General features: G+C 38.7%; 2 protein-coding genes across 2 annotated transcripts in view; both read right to left on the reverse strand.

Moving 5' to 3' along the window:
• LOC140324166 (uncharacterized) overlaps positions 1–4829 on the reverse strand; it is a gene marked incomplete in the record, with an annotated part of 11359 nt that extends 6530 nt beyond the window's left edge. The window contains 4 exon segments of the mRNA XM_072401788.1: positions 59–229; positions 1643–1796; positions 2776–2864; positions 3687–4829. Of these exon segments, the coding sequence (XP_072257889.1) occupies positions 59–229; positions 1643–1720 (249 nt within the window).
• A 2451-nt stretch (positions 4830–7280) lies between these two features.
• Positions 7281–16710, reverse strand: ECHDC3 (enoyl-CoA hydratase domain containing 3). The gene is made up of 5 exons (XM_072401789.1): positions 16560–16710; positions 12230–12351; positions 10036–10133; positions 8725–8925; positions 7281–7836 (listed from the first exon to the last, which is right to left on the reverse strand). The coding sequence occupies exons 1-5, from the start codon at positions 16673–16675 to the stop codon at positions 7525–7527; spliced, it is 849 nt and encodes a 282-aa protein (XP_072257890.1). The 5' UTR covers positions 16676–16710; the 3' UTR covers positions 7281–7524.
• Between the last annotated feature and the right edge of the window lie 9911 nt (positions 16711–26621).

Below are 26621 nucleotides of genomic sequence, written 5' to 3' on the forward strand. Positions count from 1 at the left end.
TAATTATTCAATATAATTAATGTAATAATACATAATATTATTATAACAATGTGCTGACCTCTTCAAGCTCTTTGCTTATCTTACAGGCTATCTCCACCAGCTTCTCTACCATGAGTTTGTTTTCCAGATTAATGCTGGGGATTGCTATGCTAGTAGAAGAGTCTTCTAATGCAGAGATGTTTTCACTGCCCATTACAGGCCCTCCATGCTTCTTTACAACTGTGTAATCCTAAATAGGAGGAAGAAAAGCAAAAGCTCATTATTACATTGAATAAACCTCTAAGCATATCACTGATCTTTAAACAATATAAACATTGGCCAAAGGTGCCCAGACGTGCCACAATTCTAACACAAAGGAACAACTGGCCTGAGAGTGTGTCAAAGACTACTCAGATTATGTTTCTGGGCACTGTAGATATTAGGGGTGCACACTCCCAATGGAAGCCCACATTGTTTTTTTCCATGGAAATAATTAAAGGGGGCCTTTTTGTGTCATTATGTCAGCATCATAGGGAAGGGTAGGAAAGTATGCTGTTTATTTTGTTGCTTGTTTGGTAATTTTATTACAGCATAAAAGAGCAATATATTGATAGGTAAACCTTGACTTTTACATACAGATTACATATTCTGTATGCTAACAACCAAACTGTCCAGGACCAATGGCTACTTTGGGATACATGAATTTTTAACAGGTTTTCTCAAAGCACATTACATAAGTTGTTACTGATGCTTTGATCAAGAAGGTAAAATGTCCTGTATATGGCCACTTTTACAACCAAACTATCCCAGTGTCAACAAACAATACTATAAGAGATGTTTAAGCATATAGCCAAGATTTAAACCATACTAAAGTATTTCTGTTTCTGGCATTTTCAGGGACATGCAAAATCATGGGAAGCCAACAGCCTTAGAGAATAATGTTTGTGCCTCTAAGATCAAACAGGAACAGGAGAGAGCTAGTAGGCAGAACTGCTGTACTGGAATTGATCTGCTCACCTGTGAAATCCAATTTGGCCTAGACAGTTCAAAGAACTAAGAACTGATTGTGCTCACTGGAAACAATCTAAACCTAAAATATTAGTTTTAAGTGGCATAGCCACTGTGCTGAGTGAGAAGCCTCTCCTAACTTCTGTAAGTGCCCTTTAGTGAAGGCTAAAAGCAGATTCTAAGCATGACATAAGCTACAAATTCTTCCATTTTTTTATTGTTTTCTGCCAGCATTCTGCAGAGAATGACCTTGGTCTATCTGGTCTCTCTAGTGGGGTTCCATGTGCTCACTGCTAATAAACAGTAGCATCCGGATTACCAGGGAGAATACATTTTGCTGATTGCAGAACTATAGGACTTATTCAGACCTCCAAAAAGAAAAAAAGACCATTGCTTCTGCATAGAGATAATCTATACAGCATGATGGAGGGAATTAGGCTAGTTTATTCAGACGCAGTCTCCTTTCTAAGAAAAAAAAACACTATAAGACTTTGCACAACTCTTGTTTTGATGAACCTGGATTGTGTTTAGCTGATTTGAAACAGCAAGTTATTTTCAGCATTGAAAATGCTAACTATTATGTATAAACATTAAATAATAACATAGTATTAGATCATTGAAGATGTGAAAACACAAGCAATAACATTGACCTCACCTCACCAGTAAGAAGGCACATAATTTGGAGGCTCAGCTTTAAAATCTCATTAGAGATTGTACGCTTCTCTTCGCTCATCTTGCCTGCAACTCCAAATTCCACCCAGACATAGAATATGTTACTTCTAACTGAAAATAAAAAGTCGATTCATAGGCTGCAAATAAACAAATTATTGGTATTCAGCTGTAGAGAATGATCAGATTTACCTCTTACCTCTGAATGTCAAATATAGTGAAAGCACTGCTATTTACAAGATAAACACACACATACATTTATAAACAGCATACAGTATATTGCTCGGTAAGGTTACCTACACAGGTGTATACACATGAAGGCCGGACCAATAACGGAGGTAATAATAATACACAAATAAAGGATCCTTATACCGATAATGCATTTCACACAAACATCTGCTTCATCATTCTTTTTTAGGCTGTACCAAAAATTATATTACATTATGTAGATGTTAGGCCTGTAAAGTCCATGGTATATAAGCTATTAGTTGTATATCATGTCTAGGGGATGTGGCGTGTTAAAATCTTGTTTGGGCATTTCCTTTAGGCATGAATGTTGACAGCAATGTTTACCTAAGATTTTGCGTCCCATCATTGCTGCCCATCACTCCACACCTACGTCCCCCATCTTCACCCTACCTGGCCGTCATCCCTTCTCCTCTCTTTTCTTTCCCGCTTTTTCTCTTTTCTCCTTCTTATTTTTATGTGCACATAGCAACAGAATAGGCTAGGTTACAATACGGTGCCTACCTACTGGGGTTACATAATATTTGCTATTTTGCACTGCTTTTAGATACATGTTTTATTAGAGTTGACTTGTAAGTTGCTGAGTAACAAAGCAATTTGTTATTTATTTATGAATATTCTGTTATATGCGCTCTAAACTTTTTCTTTGATTTTTTTTTCAATAAAAAATGTTAAAACCTTTTTTTCCCACTAAAAATATTGGAAAAAAAATCTTGTTTGGGCATAAGCTATAGGTAGCAAACTTCTGATTACAAATGGACACAAAATAACAAAAAGTTATTTATGTCATACATCAGGAAATGTATTCCATTACTACAATGAGTTAACACACTGTGTACAAATGTTTATATATTAATATGAATGTTGACTTACATAAGAGATCCTTGACTGGTAGAGAACATAATGATGACTACTCATTTGTGTCCTGTAAGCACAGAAAAACCATACCATCTTCTGTGGTTCTGAAAATATAATATTACAAAATAATGAAGTATCCAAAGGCTGATGACATCATATACTAAAAACTATTGTCCTAGAGCAGTGCAATTAAAAAGAGAATTCCAAAGGAAATCTGTACAAAGAGACAGGCATGAGTAGCCATTGCTGACCTTTATGTGCAGCTACTTACTGTCATGGTGCTCCCATGGAATCAGTGCTTTCTGAGTTACTGACATGGAACAAGATTGCATTATTATTACACAGTATTTATATAGCGCCAACATATTACGCACCGCTTTAGTCCATAGTCATGTCAGTAAAGGTCCCTACCATAGTCATATGTCATTAACACAGTCTAGGGTCAATTTTAGGGGGAAGCCAACTAACCTAACTGCATATTTTTGGAATGTGGGAGGAAACTGACACGGGGAGAACATGCAAACTCCATGCAGATAGTGTCCTGGCTGAAATTCAAACCCGGGACCTAGCGCTACAAAGTGCTCACCTCTGAGCCACCCTGCATATCATAAGCTCTGATTTTACTTGCTGCAAACTTGTTGTTAATAAAATTATTATTACACAGTATTTATATAGTGCCATCATATTACGCAGCGCTGTACAAAGTCCAAAGTCTTGACACTGACTGTCCCTCAAAGGGGCTCACAATCTAATGTCCATATCCCAGTCATATGTTATTAAAATAGTTTAAGGTAAATTTTGGGGGGAGAAGCCAATTACCTAACTGCATGTTTTTGGATAATACTTGTTCCAGGACAGTGACCCAGAAAGTAGAGACAGCCAAGCAAAGGCAAAACATACACTCTGTAAGTTTTAAAAACTGTTACCTTGCATTTCACTTTTTCTGAGGACTCAAACCCCAGGACATTAGCCAGGTGCTGCCCCCTGCTGCTGGAAGAGGCGTACACCAGGATCATTCCCACCTTTGTGTCTGCAGAAGCCTGTGTAAAGACAATTAGGTTACAGGGTGATTTACTTTGTGTTTTTCATACAGCACAATTATATTATACATTCATTTACATCAGTGGTATCCCCAGTGAACACCATGCCAGGGTCAGTTATATCACCTTTTTCTGTGGGCACTGTTTGGATGAAGATAAAACGTTTGCCATATATTTCAAAAAGTCACTTTCCCAGGTGCACATACTTTTTCACATGACTTTATACAAACCAGCAGCCAATGTTTTACGAGTATACGAAAAGATAAATTCTATACAAAGAAGAATACAGTACTGTATTGGAAGGGGAGAGATATAGACTAGGGAGAGTTTTGAGAAATCCAGGTTACCTCTAACATCATTCGAGCCAAGGAGCCCCAGGGATCTCCTTCCCAGAGTTCTCTGCACCAGAAACACATTTCTAGACCGGTTCCTTAGCTGGAGCTTGGCGAGCTCTCAGGCTGTACCCCTCCTTATATAACATATGTGTGGATTACAAACTCTGCGATGCTCATTAAAGAATCAGGAGAAATCATATGTGTCATATTAAATTGTCTCCCCACATCTCCTCCTGACACATCACTGTTTCTTTATGATAATAAGGCCGCAAGATTTCATTATAAATTTTAATTTGCAACATTCATGTATATGTAACACACCATAAAAAGGGCAATGTCCTTTGATTGTGTTCTAAACAATACCAGAACAACACCACCCACTGGGATAGTAAATGGGATTTACAACATATTGTAAAGCCACCATCCAGGGAATGAGTAGCTGCAATGAAACCATTCAATACAAGATCTGTAGAACAGAGAACTAAACATACTGAAACATCTGCCCGGAGCAACCCAACAGGTCCCATCTTTTATATGAAACATTGTTTGTGGCTTGTGATTACTCCACCTTCCTTTGTAAATTACCCAAATTAGTGTAATAAATGGTCACAGGACATTATTATAGCCCCTATATCCTTTAATAAACTGAAATGTATTTAAGCTCTCTCTTGGTTTGCTTCCTATCTGTCTGACCGCTCCTTTCAAGTTTCTTTCAATGGTAATCCCATGATACACCTGAAGATCTCTCATGGCACACTAGTGTGCTGCGGCACAGTGGTTGAAAATCACTGTTTTAGAGGGACTGTCCTTCCAGTAGATGTTAACTAGTCGCAACCCAATAACAATGCAACCCAAACCCTCCTGTCTGTATGGCCCACTAGTCATCAGGCGAACCTGCTCTATATTGAAGCCAGGAAATGTTGTCTTTTTACACAGCGCCAAAGCAGCTGCCTGTGAAGTGAAAAACATAATTTCCCACAAAACACTGCAAAAGCAAATGTCATCCCACCAATGACAGCAGACGTCGGAAAGGTTTGTTTTACGCCTGGCATAATGTTAGGCATAGGTCTTCTGATCTGCACTGACAGGAGACGTGCAGCCACTTTTATGTTTAGGAAAAGAACAATCATACAATTCTGCTTCTATGCAGACTTTTGAGTAGAAAGTCAAACTATATACAAGCATAGCTATCTTTTCTTGCAAAATGATTTTACATTAATATTTATTTTGCAAAGTAGGAACTATAGGGAACGACACAAATTGAAGTGTGATTTCTAAAGTGTCTTTTTATAAAGTAGAAGTGATCAGATAGTAACAGATCTTCACTTCTTTGTTCTACTTTTTTCTTTTTATTGTCACCTATTAAAATTACCCAACTTGTTTTTTTTTTATGGTGGAATGTATAAATGAATACTGTACTGTACTATACCTAAAAAGGCAGCCAGAAGTTCACTTTAATGGAATAATGGATTGTCACTTTTGTTAGCTACTTTAAAAGGTGACGATCAGCAGCTTTAGACTTACAATACAACCGCAATAGAGACTTTGGAAAAGAGATCTCCATTCTGTCCTGGGCCATTCTCCACTTTCAAATTAGCAAAATGCTTCCTGGTGAAGTAGAAAGTGACTGATCACCATTCCATGAATATGACAGCACTATGTGCTATGTTTATAAAGAGGGAATTTGACATTTCCTCACACATTCCCTAGTGGGAATCAATAACTGCAATTTAAACACATGGACCTGGAGGATTCCCACCAGGGAATGTTTGAGGAAACGTCTGATTCCGTTTTATAAATGGAGCCCCATATAACAGTGAAAGTGACAATGCTGCTAAAATGTTGTAACCTTTTCAACTAATTGCCACTTAGCTCTGTGTATGTTCTTGACATACCTCAATGCCGGAACGAAAACATCCATGTGTATATGTGGGACTTACATCATTCAGGTCATCAGTTGAACTCAGAAGATGACTGGGTGAAGATGTTGACACTATGGAGGAAGTGAGTGGAGGAGAGTTTACTTCCACTTCAACATTTAGGTAACATTTTAAATATGGAAATCTTTTCTTTATTGCTGCTGTCACTGTGAAGTCACATCTGCTCTTCTGTTGTAATTAAAAAGCTCCAAGCTCAGACTATGCGATATTTGGCACAAGGCATTTTTAAATACCTTTTAATGGCTTTTATCTGATGTGCATCACACTCATGTGCAGTTATTCTGCTGGCTACAATGGCATGTTAACTTCTAGGATCTGTGGTTTGTGGTGGTAAGAAAAACTGACTCAATTATAAAGGCAGGCCAGCATGAAAAAAACCCTTTGGTAGACAGAACAGAAAATATATGTTTCAACCTGATATTTATCCATTTGCTTGATGTTCCACTTTAGGAAAATAGTGGTGGAAAGAGATGCTACAATGGTGTTGAGGATACAGTGCTGGTGTGGGGAATGTTATGTTGATGGATGATATACATATATCCTATGGAAAAGCTGTTGGATAACATGTTTAGGGTGCCTGTAAATAGTATTATGCTGTGTGATGTTAATATTGTGCTTGGAGCAGTATTATAGTGCTGGGAAACAGGAGTGTTATGCTGCTACCAGTACTGGCAAATATCCTGGCGCTGAGGGATATTATTATAGAGGTAAAGGATATTAGCATTTTTTGGCAGGCATTATAAGGGTTGCCACATATTAATATTGTCCTGATTTTGTCCTATAATATTATGGTGCTGCTGGATAATACTGTAAGGGTGGTGGATAATATTATAATGCTGGGCAGATTATTATGCTGCTGGGATATTATATTGTCTAAAAATAAAAAGACATTACCTGATTTCATATAGCCGACACGCCATAAACGGTATAGAAAGATAGTGATTAGGAAATAAAATGTATAAAAAAAAAAAAGAATTATTAAATATTATGGAATATTTTACAAACCAGAGGTATTGTTGTACTTTGGCACACTGCTGAAAAAAAGGAGATACACAGATCTATAAAGCAATATGCTTCCCACGTGAACATTGTGGTCACATCTGTTTTTGGGACTCCAGTGGAATGCAATAGTGATAAATGACGGAGGTTAAAAAAGAAAATGTGAAGTGGTAAGATCAGACAAGTGACACTTCAAAGTCACGATATATAATGGAGGATGGCTAGTGAAATCTTTACTGATATAAATCAACCCCTTAATGCTAAAAAAAAAAATCCTAAATCATTAGTAAATTCAAGTATTTAAGCACAACATACATATCCATTTTAACATCATTAAAAAATCACAAGTCAATTGTTTGAGGTGATATAGTTTCCTTGTTATGGTCAATTTTTTTCGCTGAGCCATATATATAGTTCCCAGGTAGGTGGGTAGGTAGGTGATTATTCCAATTATTCAGTCCATACTGGCTTCCTTTTCTGTGTGAAGGCCTCTATTCCTTCTTGACCATCCTTTAGAGAAAGGTTTTCTAGCATGACTTCTGATGTAAACTTGTAAGCCTCTTCTAGACTTTGTGACATTTGCTTATAAAATGCAGCTTTTCCAAGTCCAACTACAGAACGGCTGGCCTGGCAAATTTTGCTGGCAATCCTCATTGTTTCAGTTTCCAAATTCTCTTCAGGAACAACACTACTAACAAGGCCATGCAGCAAAGCATCATGAGCTGATATTGGTTCACCTGTAAAGAGCATTTCCAAGGCAACCTGCAATTTTAAATAACAGAACAGGTAAAAGGTTCTCCAATGCAACAATTCATGAGTATGAATTCTCTTAAAGTGAAGGTGTATGGGAATGCACCCTTTGTCCCGGAATTATCTTTGAAGAAACCTCCGTAAGCTTAAACAATCTTAATATATTAACAGTTACCTAAAATAGCTGAAATCAGGGGTGTCTATATGGTGCTTTTAGCTGTGACTGTCCCAAAGCCCATAATGTATAACACCTATTTTTTTGCAAAGGTCATTAGGAGATAATATGTGGACACGATGAAAAGTATTTATGCTCCTTCCAGCACCCCCTGTGCTGAGCCAAATTATTCTGTATAGTGTGAACAAGTGAATGTAATACATGGGAAAGGTTAATTGTTCTGTTCCCCGATGACATCAACCAATTTTTTTTGTTTCGACTGACATTTATGTTACATTTTTGAAATAGCATCAAAAGAAAATATTACCAATGGTGCTGCAACAATGAAAGCAACATTTTTCATTCTCAGCCCTGATGTTTATACTCTCCTTTATTTCCTTGGTCAAATACTTGACTTTTACAAAATACAAGGAGTTCAATGATTAGTCAAGGAGACATGGTGCATCAGTGAATGAGCACTACTGCTCACACTATCTTACAAGTACAGCGGAGAGGAAAGACAAGCAGAAATTAACCCCACTTTTGATTTTGCCTGTGTAGTACAGACAAATGGTTTTAGGTATATCATTATATCATGCTAGTATTACAGTATTATACATTTTTTGCACATTGATTTTCTGTTCCTAAAAAAACCTATATAGTGTAATAAAAAAGTGGCCATTTGTTGACAAGGTATAATACAAACAAGATATATAAGAAAAAAAAAATAATGAATGCATTCTAACCTTCCTTGGTACGGCTCTTCCCAGAGCAACAGCAGGAGTAGAGCAGAAAAGTCCAACATTCACACCTGGTGTAGCAAACTTGGATCTGTCAGATGCCACGGCAATATCACAGCTGGCAACAAGCTGGCACCCTGCGGCTGTGGCGAGTCCATTAACCTGAGCTATAACAGGAACTGGAATGGTCTGGATTGTTTTCATAAGCTGCAAACAACAATAATTTTTACTAAACACCCAAATACATTAACAAGAACGTATAGCTCAAACCATCTTGGGACACATGTACTAGCTCACTTACTGTAGTTTTAAATGAGTAAAAATACATGTACAAACACTCCATGACATGACTCTTTCTTAAACAGAAAATAAACCAATCAAAGTCCATATTCTAACAAGCCTTAAGGTGTACACTGAAAGGGTTTTTTCTATTTTCACTGTGATTCTTCTTGCCAGTTGCAGAGCCATACCCTGTGTTCGGGAGCACTGAACTCCGTTTACTATTTACAGCATTCACATAAAGCTGACAAATGCCTGGTGTCACAAGCTCAATCAGTATTGTGCTACAGAAGAGCAGAGGTAAAACTCTGCTGCTTAAAGCTTGAAGGATATGTTGTAAAAAATTCTTTAGGACTGTAATTTCCCTACTTAAAGTACCCATGACATAAAAATATATATAAGGGGTATCACAGCTGGCTTCTTTAATGACATGTGTACCTACGTCTGAACAAAGCATATGTGTTATCTTTTAAAAGTTACACGAATACATAGGGCTCTATTTATAATTTATTCCCCTGTCAATTCATAATATTATTTCTTTCCTATTCATTTCCTTTTGTGACAGCTGTGCACTTTAAGTGATTGGACACAAGGTTGCAGAACAAATTACTGTTTTACTAGGAGACCTGTAGAGAGATACAACCATCAGTCAGCAGATTTCATAGGAATTGACTGTGGGAATAATTTATAAATAGAGCCCATATTATTATATGTAACTTTCAAACACACATAAAAAACATATAATCATAGTATGAATTCTAAATACAACTAAATACATTCTCTCACTTCCTTTTTGGTAAAATCATTGTCAGCAGGGCAGGAAGTGAAGGTAAATCTCTTTAACAGAGCCTTGGATAACAGTAAAAACCTGACGGTTCTAATCCTTCCCCACTTCCAACAAAGCTTTTCTGTATTTTAAAGACACACTTAGCCATGAAAATCACAAAACATTTTTAATGGCTTCAAATCAAACAATAAAAACAAAAACCACTGACAGAATATAAATCTGTCTTCATTTGAAATATGCACAATATTCACCTTGACACAGGCATTAAATACTTCTGCGTGATACTCTTTTCCTTGTGCAGACGTAAATTCCTTTAGGTTATGGCCAGAGGAGAAGACAGGACCTTCAGCTGTAAATTGAAATAAAAAGAAAATATACTATCTTATTTCTTCAGATCTCTGATTTGTGCAAGGCTGCAGTTAGAGAGTTTTGTTCTCAAAGCATTGAAAATGTGGAGGCTCTGCAACTTTACACAGGGATCAGATATAGCCTACCAATTCACAACGTGAACTCCTTGTGTTCATTTCCTTCTGGGTATCAAATATAGGTTGACCCTGTCCCTGTCAAACTTTCCAGGATGTTATTTTAAAATTTTAGACCTGCACTTATCCCTGGCATTTATTTTTTACTGCTGTCTCCAGGATGATGACTGCCTACCTGCCCCAGCAAATCCAGGGTCTATTCTAGATTGATGAATACAATAGACCTCTAGATCAGCGGTCCCCAACTGGTGTTCCACGGCTCTGGCTGGTGCACCCCCATCATGTCTCCTGTATGCATCGCTCAGAGCGGAGGGCGGGTTGTATCTCTGGCTCAGACCTGCGATGGGAGAGTAGGTGGGTTCTGGCATCATGAAGTCACTCTGGGGAAAGTTTCTTCCCTTTTGAGTGACACACGGCTCCCCGCGCATTCGCGGCCCAGAATCCAAAAATTTATTGGTTTGTGACATCCAAAAGATTGGCGCCCACAGCTCTAGATGGCCTACTAGGTTTGTCTTGGCTGGTCCCAGGGAAATGTGTACTGGTAAATGCTTGTAAGACTTCATAGGTGCATGTATAACAATATCTAAGCTGCTGAATCCTTGTGAACTTGTTTCAGTGTTTCAGTTCTGAGCCTGTAATCCTGGGTTTTGTCCAGTGCTTTCTGGTGTGCTTGGCTCCTTTGTTAGGTTTGACCTCATTGAAAGGAGCTTTTCTAGCTCACTCTTACCTTGGGTAGACTGTCTGGATGCTGTATTGCACAGTGTATGTTCCAGGGGGAGAGTTTCACCTCTGTGGTTGTCTTAAGCATTGCTGAGATATTCTGAGCAAGTGCAGGATTATTTGAAATGTGCAGTCGGTATTGGGACACATTGAATGCGTCGCAATAAATGATAATGTACTTAGCAAAAACACTGGCAGGTGTCAGTCGCATGATACTCTTTCGGTGTCTATTTGAATAGACATGTTAACATTCTATCTGGAAGTCACCCTGAGAAAGTCCTGCTGTGGGTGTGTCTGCTCTAAAGATTTTCTTTCCAGGACCACAGGGGAACTAATGCATTTTCCAATTTCTCGGCTGGTCTCATTCTGACAGTGACAGCCCTTAGTATGGGCCAAGGCCCTTGCACCTTGAATAGAGAACATATGGACAAATGAAGACTGACAATCTTCAGGTAATGCAAAGCTATTAATATTTTTTTTCTTTCCTAAGTATTCTGTCTCTGTCTTGCTGTCCAAGTCCAGGTTACAGCTTTTATTTTTCCAGGGGTGACATTAGCAAGTCTTCCAGCAGAGAGCATGGTTGGCTACTGCAGGCCACGTTCTCTATTAGGGCGCTATATGATTATAACAAAGTACCCCGAGTTTCACCACAGGGATACTTATCAAGAAATGTGAGGAGACGTGTAGCCACCTTTACGTTAAAAAATAAAAGTCAAATTCTGACAAGAATGCCTAGCTAAAAAAATATTATTTTAATATCTTGAAAGATTATAACATTCCCATGTTTTAAACTCATTATGAAACAGGAGGGATACAGACTTATCCCCATTAGTATGTTACAACTTAGCCAAACCCCACTCATACGGCAGACTGAGATAATAATTCATAAATATAAAACCAAAAACAAAGAAATGGGTTTTTTTCATTTGGCAAATTAACTTGTATTGGTTATTTACATATAGAGATTACAGGTAATTGAAACAACATGATAACATTTGCATTAAGAATAGGTTGCTAATGATAGTTTTATATTTATAAATCATGTTTCAACTCAGCAAAAAATGTGCAAGAAACATCAAATAAAATGCATTTTGAAATTGGAGCAATTATAATCAACAATACCAATCAACAAGTACCAATAAAGGCATTTTCATCCAGTGCATTCGGGATACATTGCAGAAAGCATTTCAGGTTAAAAAGATACAAACAAAACATATTGAACAATATTTAAATCTATAGATACCTGCAATCACAATGACTCTTAAATTCATATCATCAGCTTCATATGAAATATCATTCTGAAGAGACTGCAGCATGGAAAGTGATAAGGCGTTACGTTTCTGTGGATTGTTCATAGTAATTTTCCTGTATAGAAACACATTCATTTTAGTTTTGAATTACAGATGGGGAAAAAAAAGTCATTTTATGTGTCCTTTAAATGAAAACTCCACCTAAAACATTCACAGCCTGCTAAAGAGAACACAAGCAATATGATAGCCCTGAGCAATGGTGACATGTAAAATGCTGCAACCCTCCGCAGACAGAAATTATATGGTAACTGACTCCAGTAATCTAAACTGCGGGTTGAGTTACTGCCATCTGCACCTCCTTGTTGCCTTCTTCTACAGTTTATAGAAAAAACCTGAAATATATTTAACTAAATTTTATTTGCAGCACATACTGGGCTATTCTGTGGTGTCATGGTACTGTTACCTGAGGGTAGGAAAGCATGGTGTGCAATCAATCATGTTTAGACACAATTACCTAAAATTACTGAAAATAATGAAGGAGTCACAAGGAATAATGTCATTTGCCATATAACTGTCAGGTTACAATACGTCTATGTCGTACTAACTCTATAATCACACAAATTTATAGTACACCTAAAAACTTTGTATAAATATCTCACAAATATCAAACACCGGTCTACATGCACCTCCATTACTATAAATCCTGTGGATTTTGATAAATTTCCCTTTTTCAAAATTTTAACTAATAAACTGGCAACATAGTATCATCTGATCAGCAGTTAAAGGCATTAAATCTCTACTCCATGTGCTATGCAAAGAAGAATACGCAAAAAATAAATAGGAGCCACACTGACTTATGCCGCATGTAAATGTCCTACTAACGTCAGTGTATTCAGATATTGCATTCAAAATTGGAATTGGCAGAAAGAGACAGAATTAAACTCTTCTAATCCAATAAAAGTGATAGAAACAAACATAGTGTGTACCTTTCTTATAAGGTGACACAATAGCTGTTAGGGCTCATTTTAACATATACATGGTGTAAATCGGTCACACGCCAGGGCTGGACAGACACATGACAATCTAATTGTGCCGTCTCTTAAGTTTAGAGTGGTTAGAACAAATGACATTTGTACAATCAGATGACAATATATACATAGAGGATGAGAAAAACGTTTAACCTGGCCTAATATTTATATAAATAAACAGGATTTATAAAGTGCCAACATATTACGCAGCGCTGTACAATTAAATAGGGGTTACAAACAACAGACAGATACAGACAGTGACAAAGGAGGATGAGAGGACCCTGCCCCGAAGAGCTTACAAGAGGTGGGGGAATTATCACACAATAAGAGAGATAAGGAATGATGGGGAGTGGTGAGGGTTTAGGAGACAGAAGACAGGTAGGCAAGTTAGAAAAGATGAGATTTGAGAGCACTTTTAAATGAGCAGAACGTAGGAGCAAGCTAAGAAGGATTCCACAGAGTTGGGGCAGCTCTAGAAAAGTTGTGCGTGTGACGAGGTTAACACAAAAAAATTCCCATTCTACATTTGCTATGTACAGCTTTAGTGTAGTTACACTTATTTTCTACACTGGCTCCCCCCAGTTCCCCTGCAGGTCTTATAGTTCTCTTTCTCTTTTCATCTGTCATATTTACAAGAATAAAAAAATACATTGGAAGGAAGAGAAGAGAGTGCATCACATTCCAACAGGATATTAGAATTCCAGGAATGCACAGAGTGTACAGAACCTCCCCAGTGTTGCCATGGCTGGCTGTTCTTTTTTAATAGTTTAGCCTAGCTAGCTGCAAGTGTAAATGTAGAGATAAGTATTCAGCATATTCAGTAACAAAATGTCTGGTAAGTATGTATGTTATACTGATTTCTGTGGATTTCTCTATTATACTTAAATTACAGGAAATCATGTGACCTGGGTGTCAATTAAGGGGCACTTAGAACAGTGAAAGCAAAATGCTGATTGGACAATATTCACTACTTTTTACTTTGTAAGTGCAATTTGTGGGTGAAGGCAATGGGCAGGTTTTCTACCAAATATTATTTCCTCTAAATATTACTGTCAGTGAGTATGAATAGTTACAGGAAGCAAGAAAAGTAAGTATCAGAGATAATTGTGTTGATGGCACAAGTTTGCATTAATTAGAATTGCAGCACATACTGGGCTATTCTGTGGTGTCATGGTAATGTCACCTGGGTAGGAAAGTATGGTGTGCAACCACTCATTTGTCCTATGATTGACCTCCTTCTGACCTGCATTTCCCCTGCTTTGAGTGGGTTTGCATCCTTACAGAACTTTATGGGAATGCAAAACCTGAATAAAGTGAAGAAAACGTTCAAAAGTCCCAAACACCTGCTATTCAGATTTAGGAAATCTTACACTGAAAGCCTACCAGCACAGCAATTGTTATCAATACATTGATCATAGTACAATGCCAGTATGTCATAAATCTGATCAAGTCTATAATTGTATTGGCAGTCTTTAGTTTTGGATAAAGTAGCAAACGATTAGATCTTCTTTCAAGTTTGCTGTTTCCCTGCTGGTAAGATTCATCCCATAAATGTGAAAGGGTATGTGAGGGTAAGAAAACAAGAGTTCCATTACTTCTTCTTGTTGTTGTTTAGGACAGGAAACAATAATCTAATAGGGGTTTAAAAGCCTTTTCTGCTCCAAAAAAATGTTTTGGTTGGCCATTCACTTTTATTTGTCAATATTAGTTTTTACCTAAGGGCTCATGTTGAAAGATGTTGTTTTCCCACATTTGAGTTAAAGAGGAACTAAACTAAAAATACCTAAAACAAAAAATAATTCACTTACCTTCAATCCTGCAGTGCAGTTGATCAGTCCAGAGGTGTCTTCCATCTGGTCCTGTGTCGTCCCGGCATCTGCGCCAGAGACGCCGCGCCGGGCGCCATCTCCACCTTTTTTTCCAGGTTATTTTTCCTAACCGCAAGATCGGGTAGCGTAGGTTGAAAAAATTTCCCGATCTCAATGCACATGCGTGAGAGCAGCAAATTTTTCTCTTCTAACGAAAAGATGCTCGGGCATGCACAGAAGGAGCACCCAAGAGCCTCCTGGAATGCCTGACATAGGTATCCTGAGAGGCCTTGCGCTCCTATTCATTAGCAGGGTCAGGAGAAGGCCAAAGCCGCGGACCATGTCCCCTGTACAAATCCTGGGCTCGGGGAAGTGGGTGGAACAACCCGCCCGCTCTCCCATTGCAGGCTCAGATCTGCGATGAGAGTGGGCGGGATTATATCATCATGGCGTCACGTTCAGTGCCAAATTTTAGAACCTATTGTGGCCCCTGAATCAAAAGGTTTGCCCACGCCTGTGTTAGATGATTCTCGTCCAATACAAACTATTGGGCTCGTCTCGGGCGAGAATCTGACATGTGTACAAGGGTCGCCTGACGTTGTTTATGGAACCGTCCTGACTCAATGGAGAACCGTCCTGAAGTCAATGGAGAAGAGCACAGTGGGTGTTGCTTCCTCATTCTCTCCCCTCCATTGAACAGATGTGTACAGTGCTCATGGTTCATCCATCACACTTTTGTTACCGGAGACAATCAGGAAAGTTTGTTTCAAGTGACAAATATTGAGTTATGGCAGCTCGTGGCTCAGAGGTTAGCACTCAGGTTTGAATCTGCATGGAGTTTGTAGGTTCTACAATCTTAGCACAATAATATACAGGTTATACTGCAGTAGCACAATGTGATTGTCAGTACTTAGGCCATGTTCCAAATCTGTGCAATACACAAGGACTGGGGTACCCAACCACCAGGCCGCTGCAACAGAAAGGATCTGCACCCTCTTTCTGTCCAGCCAATCACATAAGCCGCTTTGCGTAATTTGGGGCTTGGGGGACTGCAGAAATTCTTGGGACTGCTGCACTGCAGAGCGATGTCCGCTGTCCCTGATCATGTGTGGCCTTGCTGTGTGTCACTGCGTCTTTCTCTGTTTTGTACATTGCCCCTTCCAGTGTAATGAGGGGGCTCAGCATTGGACAGCCATGCGGGCCAGCTCTGGATTGCACTATAACACACAGCAACACAACAATTATAGAGCAGGACACCCAGCATGGCTGCTTTTGGCTTGTTTTCGCCTTCAGACATGTTTACTGCAGACACAGCAAGTCATATTTTGTATCTAAACTTGAATGCATTATACCATTACCATCAGTGGGAGCCCCTTATCATCCCTTACTGACAGGAAACATATAACACACAGGGCAGACATATGTAACCCTGACATGGGTAACCCCTTCCTCCCTGGCAGTAAACTTTGGCCTGGGTGCTGGTTTACCTTATGCCCCCCTCTTGTACAGTGACAGTGAGCGGGGGAGGAGGGGGCCCGGTGCTGCTACACCTCCTCAGCACAGCCGCAGCTCGCCTCACACATACAAGTCTGCCCATGGCCATCCTCCGCCTGTCACTTTGCCCTCCGTACGACTTCTGTGTACGGAACAGAGTGCAAAGTAAGTGAATCTGAAATGCAGTGCTGCCCCCTAGAGTGGAGGATCGTTACTACAACAAGCTCCCTCAGCAGGGGAGTTGAAAGCTGCAACTATTTGGAGTTACAAGTGAAGAATATGAGTTTGGTTTAACAGCTGATGATAAATGCTGGTGTAACTAAAGTATTTAATGGCTTCCCCCCTCTCTTTATACAACAGTCTTCTAAGAGAAGGAACTCAGCCAAAAGAGAAATATGTATATCCTGTTTATAAATACATTTTGCTATTTATATTCTTCACAGTCTGTCAGTCAGTGACCTATGACAAGGAAAATGTCTTATTTCCTGGCATGTAGAAGATTGTGAGGTCCCTTGTATGCAATGGGGAATATGCCAGCTCTTCATTGCTGCCATAGGGCGAGGTAGATACTTGGCATACTTGGCCAGCATGGCCTTTTTCTGTTCCATACACATACATTCATATGGAACACACCTCATTCCATCAGGAATAAATGTCTGCAGTTCAAATGCTTCTCAAGTGTGTCCGAAAAAAAAACATAAAGTAGGTCAAAATGACATGTGTAAACCGCTAATTTATATATCGCCTTTTCTAGCAAAAATCCCTACCTAATATTATTATATATTAGGAATAAGTTTTGCTGGTCAGGTCAGTGAAATATCAGCTACCTTCAGCACCCTATGAATATGGCTATCATATTTACAAACACAGGGACGGGCCTTACAAATGCTCAATTCAGCAGCCTCAGAGTTCCTAATCCAGCAAAGAGCAACAAAACTTTGACAGTTCTGTAAAAAAATAAAAAAGGTTCAGACTAGCAGTATTTGACTTACTGACAAACACTAAGCACCTGGGAGCGGTAACACCGGGCTTTTTAAGGCATTTGCAAATTCTTGTGCATAATGTTTGCATATGGCTGCAAAAGCACAGCAGGGCAGTTCCTTGTTTTTCACTTTTTTTTTAAACGGCTTGTAAAAACTCCTTTCAAACAAAGCCTGCACATATTTTTTCAAGCATTTTCAAGGGACACCAATTCAAGTCTACGGACGTGGCAGGGACAGCAAACCACCCCTGGATGCCACATATATGTAATGCTGCCACCTTCTTCTGCTGGTCAAATAAAAGATAATGAATGGTCCTATTTGGTCCAATGTCAACTATTTTGTGCAAGCAGCCCTGAGCAGTAAAACCACTTGAATAAAATGATAGACTAAACTCATCCTTAGTTCACACATGGGCAACAGGTACCTATTTTCAGATTCTTTTCTGTACATAGCCTAGGCACTGGTTACACACAATCAATCTGTATAAGATACTTCTTTTAACTACAGATCGGTGTGATAATATTTTCCCTGTCCTTTGAAGTGTTCCGTAGTCATCATCAGCTGCATTGGTTTTTATTAGTAGCTATTAAAGTTGATGATCTTGTGCCTAACCTCATATGCTTCAGTTAAGACAGATATCATTGGAGTTTATCTGTCATACATTTTCCCTTGCTTTCAATACATATTTTCCTAGCAACAAATATGTGTTATTTCCTTTTCCAGACCGTCTACTTATAAACTTGCACGTCGATATTTCTACTTCCCATACTCTGACATCAACATGTTTTACTTCCCATGCAAAAACTTCTTATAAACAACAAACAAGTCAGAGGTAAGAAAAAAAAGGAGAACAAAGTAAAATAAAAAAAAATGTTATATCTGCAATCTTTACAGTTTTTGAACTGAACTGAAATGCTGCAGCCAGACTTATCCATCCTTCCCACCACTCCTCTTCTGCTGCTCCTCACTGGCTCCTATTTCACCTTCAAATTTAAATCAAATCAAACTATCAAATTCAAGCTCCTGTGCTTTGCCTTCAAATCCCTCCATAGCTCTCTACTCTCTCTGGATCACCCAGGTTCACTGATGAAAAGGTATCTTCTCCAGTCTTGGGAGCTTTAATAAACCAGGCCCAATCATCCATCACTCCTGGATGGTTGTATTGGGCACTGTAGTTCACATTTGCTGCTCTCTGTCTCAACTCTTCTTTTGTTTATCAGATGTTTTTCTTTAACCTCGGTTGGTTTAACCAAACAATTGACAGTATACAGTAGCTAGTATTATTACTCTCATTAATTCCAAACAATATTTCATGAAGAAAATACCGAGATGACAATTTCTGACCTCCCTGTAAAAATGAGAATTGCCTGGTGCTGCCCATCTAGCATTGACATTTTCATTAATTTAGAAGAAGTATGCTGATAAGGAACGTTGGGGCCCTGCCAAAAGTCCTTCTCTGCAATTGCCTATGTCATATCGGGTCTTTATCCGTCAGGAAATCAAAGTATTGAAGAAAAAAGTGTGGAATGGCAACTTTCAATGTGCATTTTTTGAACGGAGAGCAGCACAACAGCTTTTATATCTTCCCAGCATAGGTTTCCTGTGTCTGTCAAAAAAGATTATCTCTGGAAACCTAACTTGAATCATCAAGGATTTATTAATACATTTTTATAGTTAGACAAAAAACATGAGAGTACCTGGGTGATCCCACAAACCTTTAAATGGATCTATTCTAGGATTGAAAATATTTGCTAACTGCTAGCTAATGATTTTGAAGAAATCCCGTCCAGGTTTGCTGGGTCAACCAGGTTTTCCATGGTAGTCTATCTTCTCCAGTCCTGTAAATCAGGACCTTTTTGATGCTTTAAGGATCAATAGGACTGTGGCCTAACAAACCAATAATGGGGCTTTAAAGCAACCACTAGAAAAATCTATAATAAAATTGTCAGATAAAAGAGAATGTAGGCAAGGAGAAAATATAAGTAGATTAGGAAGAATTGATGATTAAGAGGAACAAGAGAGATGAAAATAAACATACCAAGTATATAAACCATGATGGATAAAAGAAGAGAAGGACAATGAGCAGCAGAAAACCCATCAACAAACAGCCAGGACAGATACATCACAGCCTATGTGAGTAAAGAAGGAAGGACATTTACAACAGTGGGGTTCCACTGGCTACAGATATAAGATCACAATTAACCACTTCATCTTTATGAATCTGCTGGCTGACCATTCCTAGGTAAATGGGATTTGTCTCTCTTTCTGGTAATATAGACCTAAACATGAAGGCTTGATTAGACTGGGCAATCATACTTATAGAATAACGTGATCAGGCTGGCTAGGCTGTGCCCAACACCAACACATTTGCACTTTTATCTCAAATCTACACACAAACTTGGTATTACAATTCTTTATAAACTAATACATTTGTGTGCTGAATTGTGACTGGTTGGTATGGGCACCAAGAATTGTTCTGATTGGAATACATTTCACACTTAACCCCCTTATTCACCATACTATACAAAGGGATCACATCTCCATCCACTTTATAAAAACAATCATCCCTTAGAGAGTCAGCTCTGATCCCAAAGAAAGAGACTCATGTCACATAATTTATATTCTCATGTATTATAATAAAAAAAGTTGCTCAGATGATCTTCAAAATAAATGATTAGAAATTTCCGAACTTAAAACCCAATGTAATATGTTTAAAGCATATGTTTGGATTATTTCCCAAAAAAAGCGAATGTTGTGAGTTGGGAGACAAATTATCGTTGGAAAAACTGTATTTACTACACAGACTGTGGATTTAGATAGTGAGCTCTTGGGACAAAAACAATAATATTGGTAAAATAAAATCAACCTTGTTCTTGAAAAATGTGCAACTTTCAGTTCACTAAACAGTCAGCTCCCGTGACTAGAGCAGCAATATTGTACAAAAACAAACCTCTATTTTTGGCCTAAAAAATGCATCTTTTTTAAATGTGTTGTATTTGGCTTACTTACCCATTTCACATTACCTACTCATGTTATTTGTATATGTGTATCCTGTTTAATAATATTGCTTGTACCTCCCTCATAATATTGGAAATTAATGTAAATTTTTCAATAAAGCGTATTTTGGAAAAACAAAAATGCATCTTTTTAAAGCTGAATTTATTAGGAGCAGTCAGTTCATGAGGTTTAAACAGCAATGGTTTTCATCAAAACAAACCTTTATTTTTATTTTTAAATTCTTAAAGCACAGTGCTTAGATAGCTCATAAAGTTGTGGTATATAAAAAAGTTTAGACCTAGCCTTACCAGTAATCCCTACATACTTACCTCCCTGCTGCCCACCTATTTTAAAATTCAGAAGTAATCTGGAGATTATCATGAAAACTAGGGAAGACCCTCCTGGGTGCCTATAGACACCTGGGAGTGGTAAACAGCACATTTTTTACTGCAAGCATGAACCTCAATATTTTTCTATGGCTGTAACCTACAGCTTGTGGGATCAGTAAACGTTGCCATGACCTAGAGCAATTTTAAAAATGAGCTGAAACAAAGAAGTTTACTTCAATCCCCCTTTGTAGCAGAATCTCACACTCATCTGGTTCCAAAAGCCCTTCTTGATAACTGCCAAATTGTAGTAACGTGATGTAAGCACAAAAGTCTTGTGAATAGTGGTTGTAGGGGTTAAGAAAAGGAAATTGACACTTTAGTCCCAAACTCTATTGCAGCCTATTGTTTTTTTACACCCCTAAGGTGAGGTTATAACATGAGAAGATATCAGGAAAGACCTTATCAATGGAGATAATAGCTTATTCATAGACCAGTGAGAGGACTGGATGTGGGGAACTTTAATGATAAATACATGACACAATAATGACTGTGAAAAATAGGTGTGATTTCCTTTATATAAGTGTGGTTGCTTTGTGTTCTGCAGCATTCGGTAATTTCTTTGACTACGTAAGTGTGCATGTAACTAAAATGTAAATATTGATTCTACTTGTAAACTCTGTAAATAGGCATCCATTTGAAAGTGATGTGTGCTCGATTTAGCAAGAACAATGGTGTGTTTAGTTCCAAGATTTCCAGTTCAGTTCCATGTTGCAATGAGTATACTTAGCCTGCATTTAGCTTTCATAAAGGCAGCACTGGGCTTTGTGTGCCCTAACTACTTGTGTGACCTAACTCTCTGATTCTCTGCAATTTCAATTTTCTACCTTGGTTTCTATATTGTCTATATGTATCCCAGGCATGATGGTTAAAAACATATCCTCACCCAGTTTGTGCATAAAAATTTAACTGTTACTGACACAGGACATCACACATTTTTGTTTTCATTGCTGTTAAACAAGTTCCCCCGCTTCCTATTTAGAAAAAGGTTGTCAGCAGGACAGAAAGTAAGGGTGAACCTCAATTACAGAACCCAGACTGCTGTAAAAACAATAAATAGAGTTTTAACACTTTTTCATTATAATATTACTGAGAGAAAAAAAATGTATTGGACATACACAATAATACACTTTTGTATGTGGTTATAAAAACAGAGCTGCTATTTATGTTTGTATTAGGATGAAATACACCACACCTTTATTTAATGAATCAATTGACCTCCTTGTTTTATGCCCCATAGGAATTAAAGGAAGCAATTGGTTTGAATTTTCAGTAGATGTGATTTTTAGGAATGCCAAATTGTTTAATGCATTTCAATATTCAAGGAATAAATGGCAAAAGGTTTGAATGTCCTATATCTAACATGTATTAATAATAATTATGTAGTCACCACAAAACAATACATTTTTTTTTTATTCAGGTTTTACTACTTTAGGATTTTTTAAAACCAAAACAGCAGATAGTTTTCCTACAGACAAAATAGCTCCTTGGGTAAATAATTAGAGGCTTCAAGTGACAGAATTTCAGCTCCATACACTACTGGCGCTCTGTAAACCAGGGCCCTGGGCATTTGCCTAATTTACCCTCCTCTGAAATGGGCCCTAGATTTACTGTTCTCAGTCAGCTTTACTATGAACATTTTTTTAACCTGTTGCAAATGATTGTAGTTGTGTAATGCTTTATTATTACTATCATACCTTCCAATGGACAAACTAACATATTTTACCCTGGACCAAAATCTAGATACCGCTGATGCTCCTCTGCAATGTAGATATAGTAGGAGACATTTTCTTCAGAACATGTGAGTAGGGGTGTAGGTGATCACAGGGCTGGATATGTGTACTGTGGGCTTGAACTTGCTGGGTGGAAATGACCCCTTGGCCATTTATCAGATTTGGTCACCCATAAAGGCAGCTGAGGCTTGGAGCTAGAGAAAGGAAATGGGGTCCCAGCATGACTTATAAATGAAGTCACTATAATAGTTACTAATACATTTCAAATTTTTTTTTTTATTTAGCACTGCAATTCGAATATACCATCTGCATTCATTTTACCAAAATGTAGTTTGAATGTCTGCTTGACTGGGTATGAACAGACCAGGTTGTTTAGGGACTGCTTAATTAAATTGTAGTATCACAGTAATACAGCAGCTAGGATGCAATAAAGAAAATGAAAAGTAATAAGAAAAATAACAACTGCCTTAAAGTCAATGCATCAATGATTGTTCATTTAGCCTTTGATGATTTGTGTCAGTTCTCCACTTCTCTAGCCTAACTTGTTACAAGTGACACAGATAACAATATGAAGAAACCATATCATTTGTTGCAATGTACACAGGGAAAGATTTGAGTCCTGCTTTTTATCTGCAGCACGCTGTTGTGGAAATGCTACAATTGGTAATATGTTATTTGCCAATCTATGAATCAAATGCTTGCCATGTTCTATCCAGGAGTATAACTGGCTACTATGGTGCCCAAAACGTAATGTAATAGCATTTAGTGAAAATACTTTGGATCAAGTGAATGTGTATGGAAAACAGGCAATTTGAATGCTATAAGATCAATATGTATTCTATAATACGATGGATACTCAGGGTGAACTCAGCAACATTTGACTCTAAATTCTCCGTGGGCTTCCATGAGCAGAACTAGTTTAAAATAAAAAAATTATGAAAACATAGACCTTGATTGGTCTCCAAAGAGCTAAAAGCGATGCCAAATCTGTATCCAATAGGTGTCTGACATGCATATAAGGAGAGAGGGGCTGCAGGAGGTGTGAGTATACTTTCTTCCATTCCAAAAGATACCTGTTTTCAATATATCTATAAGAAACCTCTCTAATGTTTTCTAGAAATCCATGTGACACCATACTTTCAGCAACCAATCAGTGAATGACATGCCACAGAGAATTAAAGGGGTTTGTAGCAGTGCAGGGAATAAAAGGACTTTACCTCCTGGTGACTTTTTGTTCAAGGGAGTTTACTTCCACTTTAATGATGACTTACAGCTTTACCATCAGCCCTGCACAGTTATACAATATCCTCCCTTGTACTGAAACTGCTTACTCTAATGTCACTACTCATTATACTTCTCACAATGTGCATTCATAGCCTAACCCTTTGTGCCTGGCCTTACCCTTTCATTCATTGGATTTCAATCATGGAGGATCTGCATCACACATGTGTATTACCTGAGATGGTCTGTTATGTTCAGGAAGCTATGTGAAGCCCCTCCCAACAGCCATGATCTGCCTCTCCGTGATAATAATTGCTTACCTGGTTACTGTCTTGTAATCATCAACCAGAAGTAGAGATGTACAGCTGGAAACACTCCCGCCAGCCAACCAGAGTGATCCCTGATGTGTACACTAACAACAGGCACTATTTATGTACTCTTACTGTCATGGTGCTAGGAAGTGCAACCTGCTGCATATCATTCAAAGAATAGGCATTACCAATCAATATATTGAACAAGAATGCCTTTATTCTGTAAAAATTAGCGTTCAATGTGATGTTTTATTCATTTAAAATATCTTGTGTAGGGGACTGCCTTTTTCTATCTGCTAGCTGAGTTGTAACTGTGTAAATTGCAAATAAAGTTGTGGAAGTGTTTCCTTACCCTAATAGTGGCCTTAGAAACTCCACCAGGATATAGGGAAATGCAGGAAGTGCAGGGGCAGAGATTTAGAACATGTGCTCAGCCAGGGTAGGTGCCTGCATCCCTTCCAGAACACACTGACTGCTGTGTCTGTGTATAGTGCAGTATTATATTATTACCCTCTGTATTAATGGGGTATATGTGATATCTGTTATCAGAGATCACTTTGGGAAATCCCTACTGTCAGTGTATCAGCTACATATAGAAATATATATTTCCTTTGCCCTTTCAGTTATCTTTGCTGATCTGCTTCCTCTGTCTAGTTACATCTAGCATAGGTTAGGCATCCGATGGCCCAAAGGTAGCAGAGGTCCGGTTGCATTGGCAGATTGGTGTGATTGCTAGGGTCTAAGTGGTAGTGCAGATAGATTGTCCCTGAACTCCAGAGACTTTGCCTGCATCCCTGCAATCCAGGATCACAACATACACAGTCCAATTGCTGGTTGGCAACTCCAGAGGCCTCTGCAACTCATCCTGACACTGATCATAACTGAAGGTATTTGTGGTTATAGACTGTATATATACCCGGGTATATCTGTGCACAATTCTCCTCAGGACTCTGCTATGTTTATGCTTGATGTTTATGGATATAAATATTGTTATTACTGTTTTGAGATATAAAGCTTACAAATTCTCCAACATGTGTGTTCATTTAGCTGCAATGGCTAATGTTGTATGTTGGGTGTTGGGGTTCCTTAGGTGCTGTTTTATATTACTGTTATTAATTCTGGTTAATGTCCCAGGAAGGGAGCCCCCTCTGCTAACAGAGACCTTGTCCTGGGTGGAGGCACTGCCAACTTTATTGGTATTCTCACTCAAAGGCCAGGGATCCTTTCTGTTATCTACAGGTTAGCGCCATAGCCTGGTTTGTGAGGATCATTTACATGACCCCCCCTAACAGGGCTACACTTGTATGGGGGCAGATCTCGATTCTCTAATCTGCATTGTCAGCCTCCTCCTCCAAGTTCCCATATATGAAGATTGGGGAAAAGTATTTGCATCAATCATGGGAGTTGGCCATGGTGACCCGTAACATTTCTAATGTATTTGTTAATGAAGGTCTGATTGAATTGAATTACAAAATCTTGTTATGCTGGTACCTTGTCCTTACCAGAATTGCTTGGTGGTTCTTCTGATCTCCCGGGAGTGTGGGGGACATGGAGCATATGTGGTGGTCTTGCCCAGTTGTGCAGGAATATTAGCTGAGTGTATTCTAGTGCTGCTGGTGGCCAGGATTGCTTTGCTAAGGGTTTGTAAATCACCATCCATTCACCATCCACTAGCTCCAGAAACGGCAAAACGAAATTGGGTAATGGTAAATGACAAGCTCACATGCACCCTTAAAGATACACCGCATGCTATTAAACTTACCTACAGGGGTGTAGTGGGGCAGGCACGGGTAGGAACACCGTGCCCTCACTTTTTTAGGGAATGGGCATGCGTGCCCACTCTTATTTTGCAAAGAATTCTTTGGTGGTCCACAGATCTGGCCAGTCAGCCCCCCCGGGGTCAGGAGAAGGGCCCAGCTGGGGGTGCATGGGCCAGAACCGCAGACCATGTCCCTCGTATGGAATTGCAGGCTCAGGGTGGTGAACGTTATCTCTCTGAACACAACCTGCCCACTCTCCTATTGCTGGCTCAGCCCTGCGACAGGAGAGTGGGATAGGTTCCGGTATGATGATGTCACTTTGGTGGAGGTTACTTCCCCTTTGAGTGATACATAGGCAGGGGTGTAGTGGGGCGGGCACATTTACATAACAATGATGCGCCTGCGCGCTCAACATGGATAGTACCGTGCCCCCTCATCTTTTTTTACAACTACACCCGATTGTAATGTCATGTGGATATAAACAAAACCATGTGAATGCTCTTTTCATGTGTTCTGGTAAAATGACTCCACCACATGGCAGGGCGCAGTACAACGCTCATCTATGTGGAAGTGCTATTGGTTTCTAAAACATTGTCTTCTTTTGGACTCTACATATTTGACATGTTTACATAGCAGTACCAGCTTTTATATTTTACAGCATGAG

This window comes from Pyxicephalus adspersus, chromosome 2 (assembly GCF_032062135.1).
Source record: "Pyxicephalus adspersus chromosome 2, UCB_Pads_2.0, whole genome shotgun sequence".
Lineage (NCBI taxonomy): Eukaryota > Metazoa > Chordata > Amphibia > Anura > Pyxicephalidae > Pyxicephalus > Pyxicephalus adspersus.

What these genes read in the sequence shown, in the direction of transcription:
- ECHDC3 (XM_072401789.1), bottom strand. Translation starts at nt 16,675, where the DNA reads ATGGCCATGGGCAGACTTGTATGTGTGAGGCGAGCTGCGGCTGTGCTG. An exon ending in GTACAAGAGGGGGGCATAAG is followed by an intron (nt 12,352 to 16,559) that starts GTAAACCAGCAC and finishes GTTTCTATACAG; the next exon opens with GAAAATTACTATGAACAATC. An exon ending in GAAGAGCCGTACCAAGGAAG is followed by an intron (nt 7,837 to 8,724) that starts GTTAGAATGCAT and finishes TTAAAATTGCAG; the next exon opens with GTTGCCTTGGAAATGCTCTT.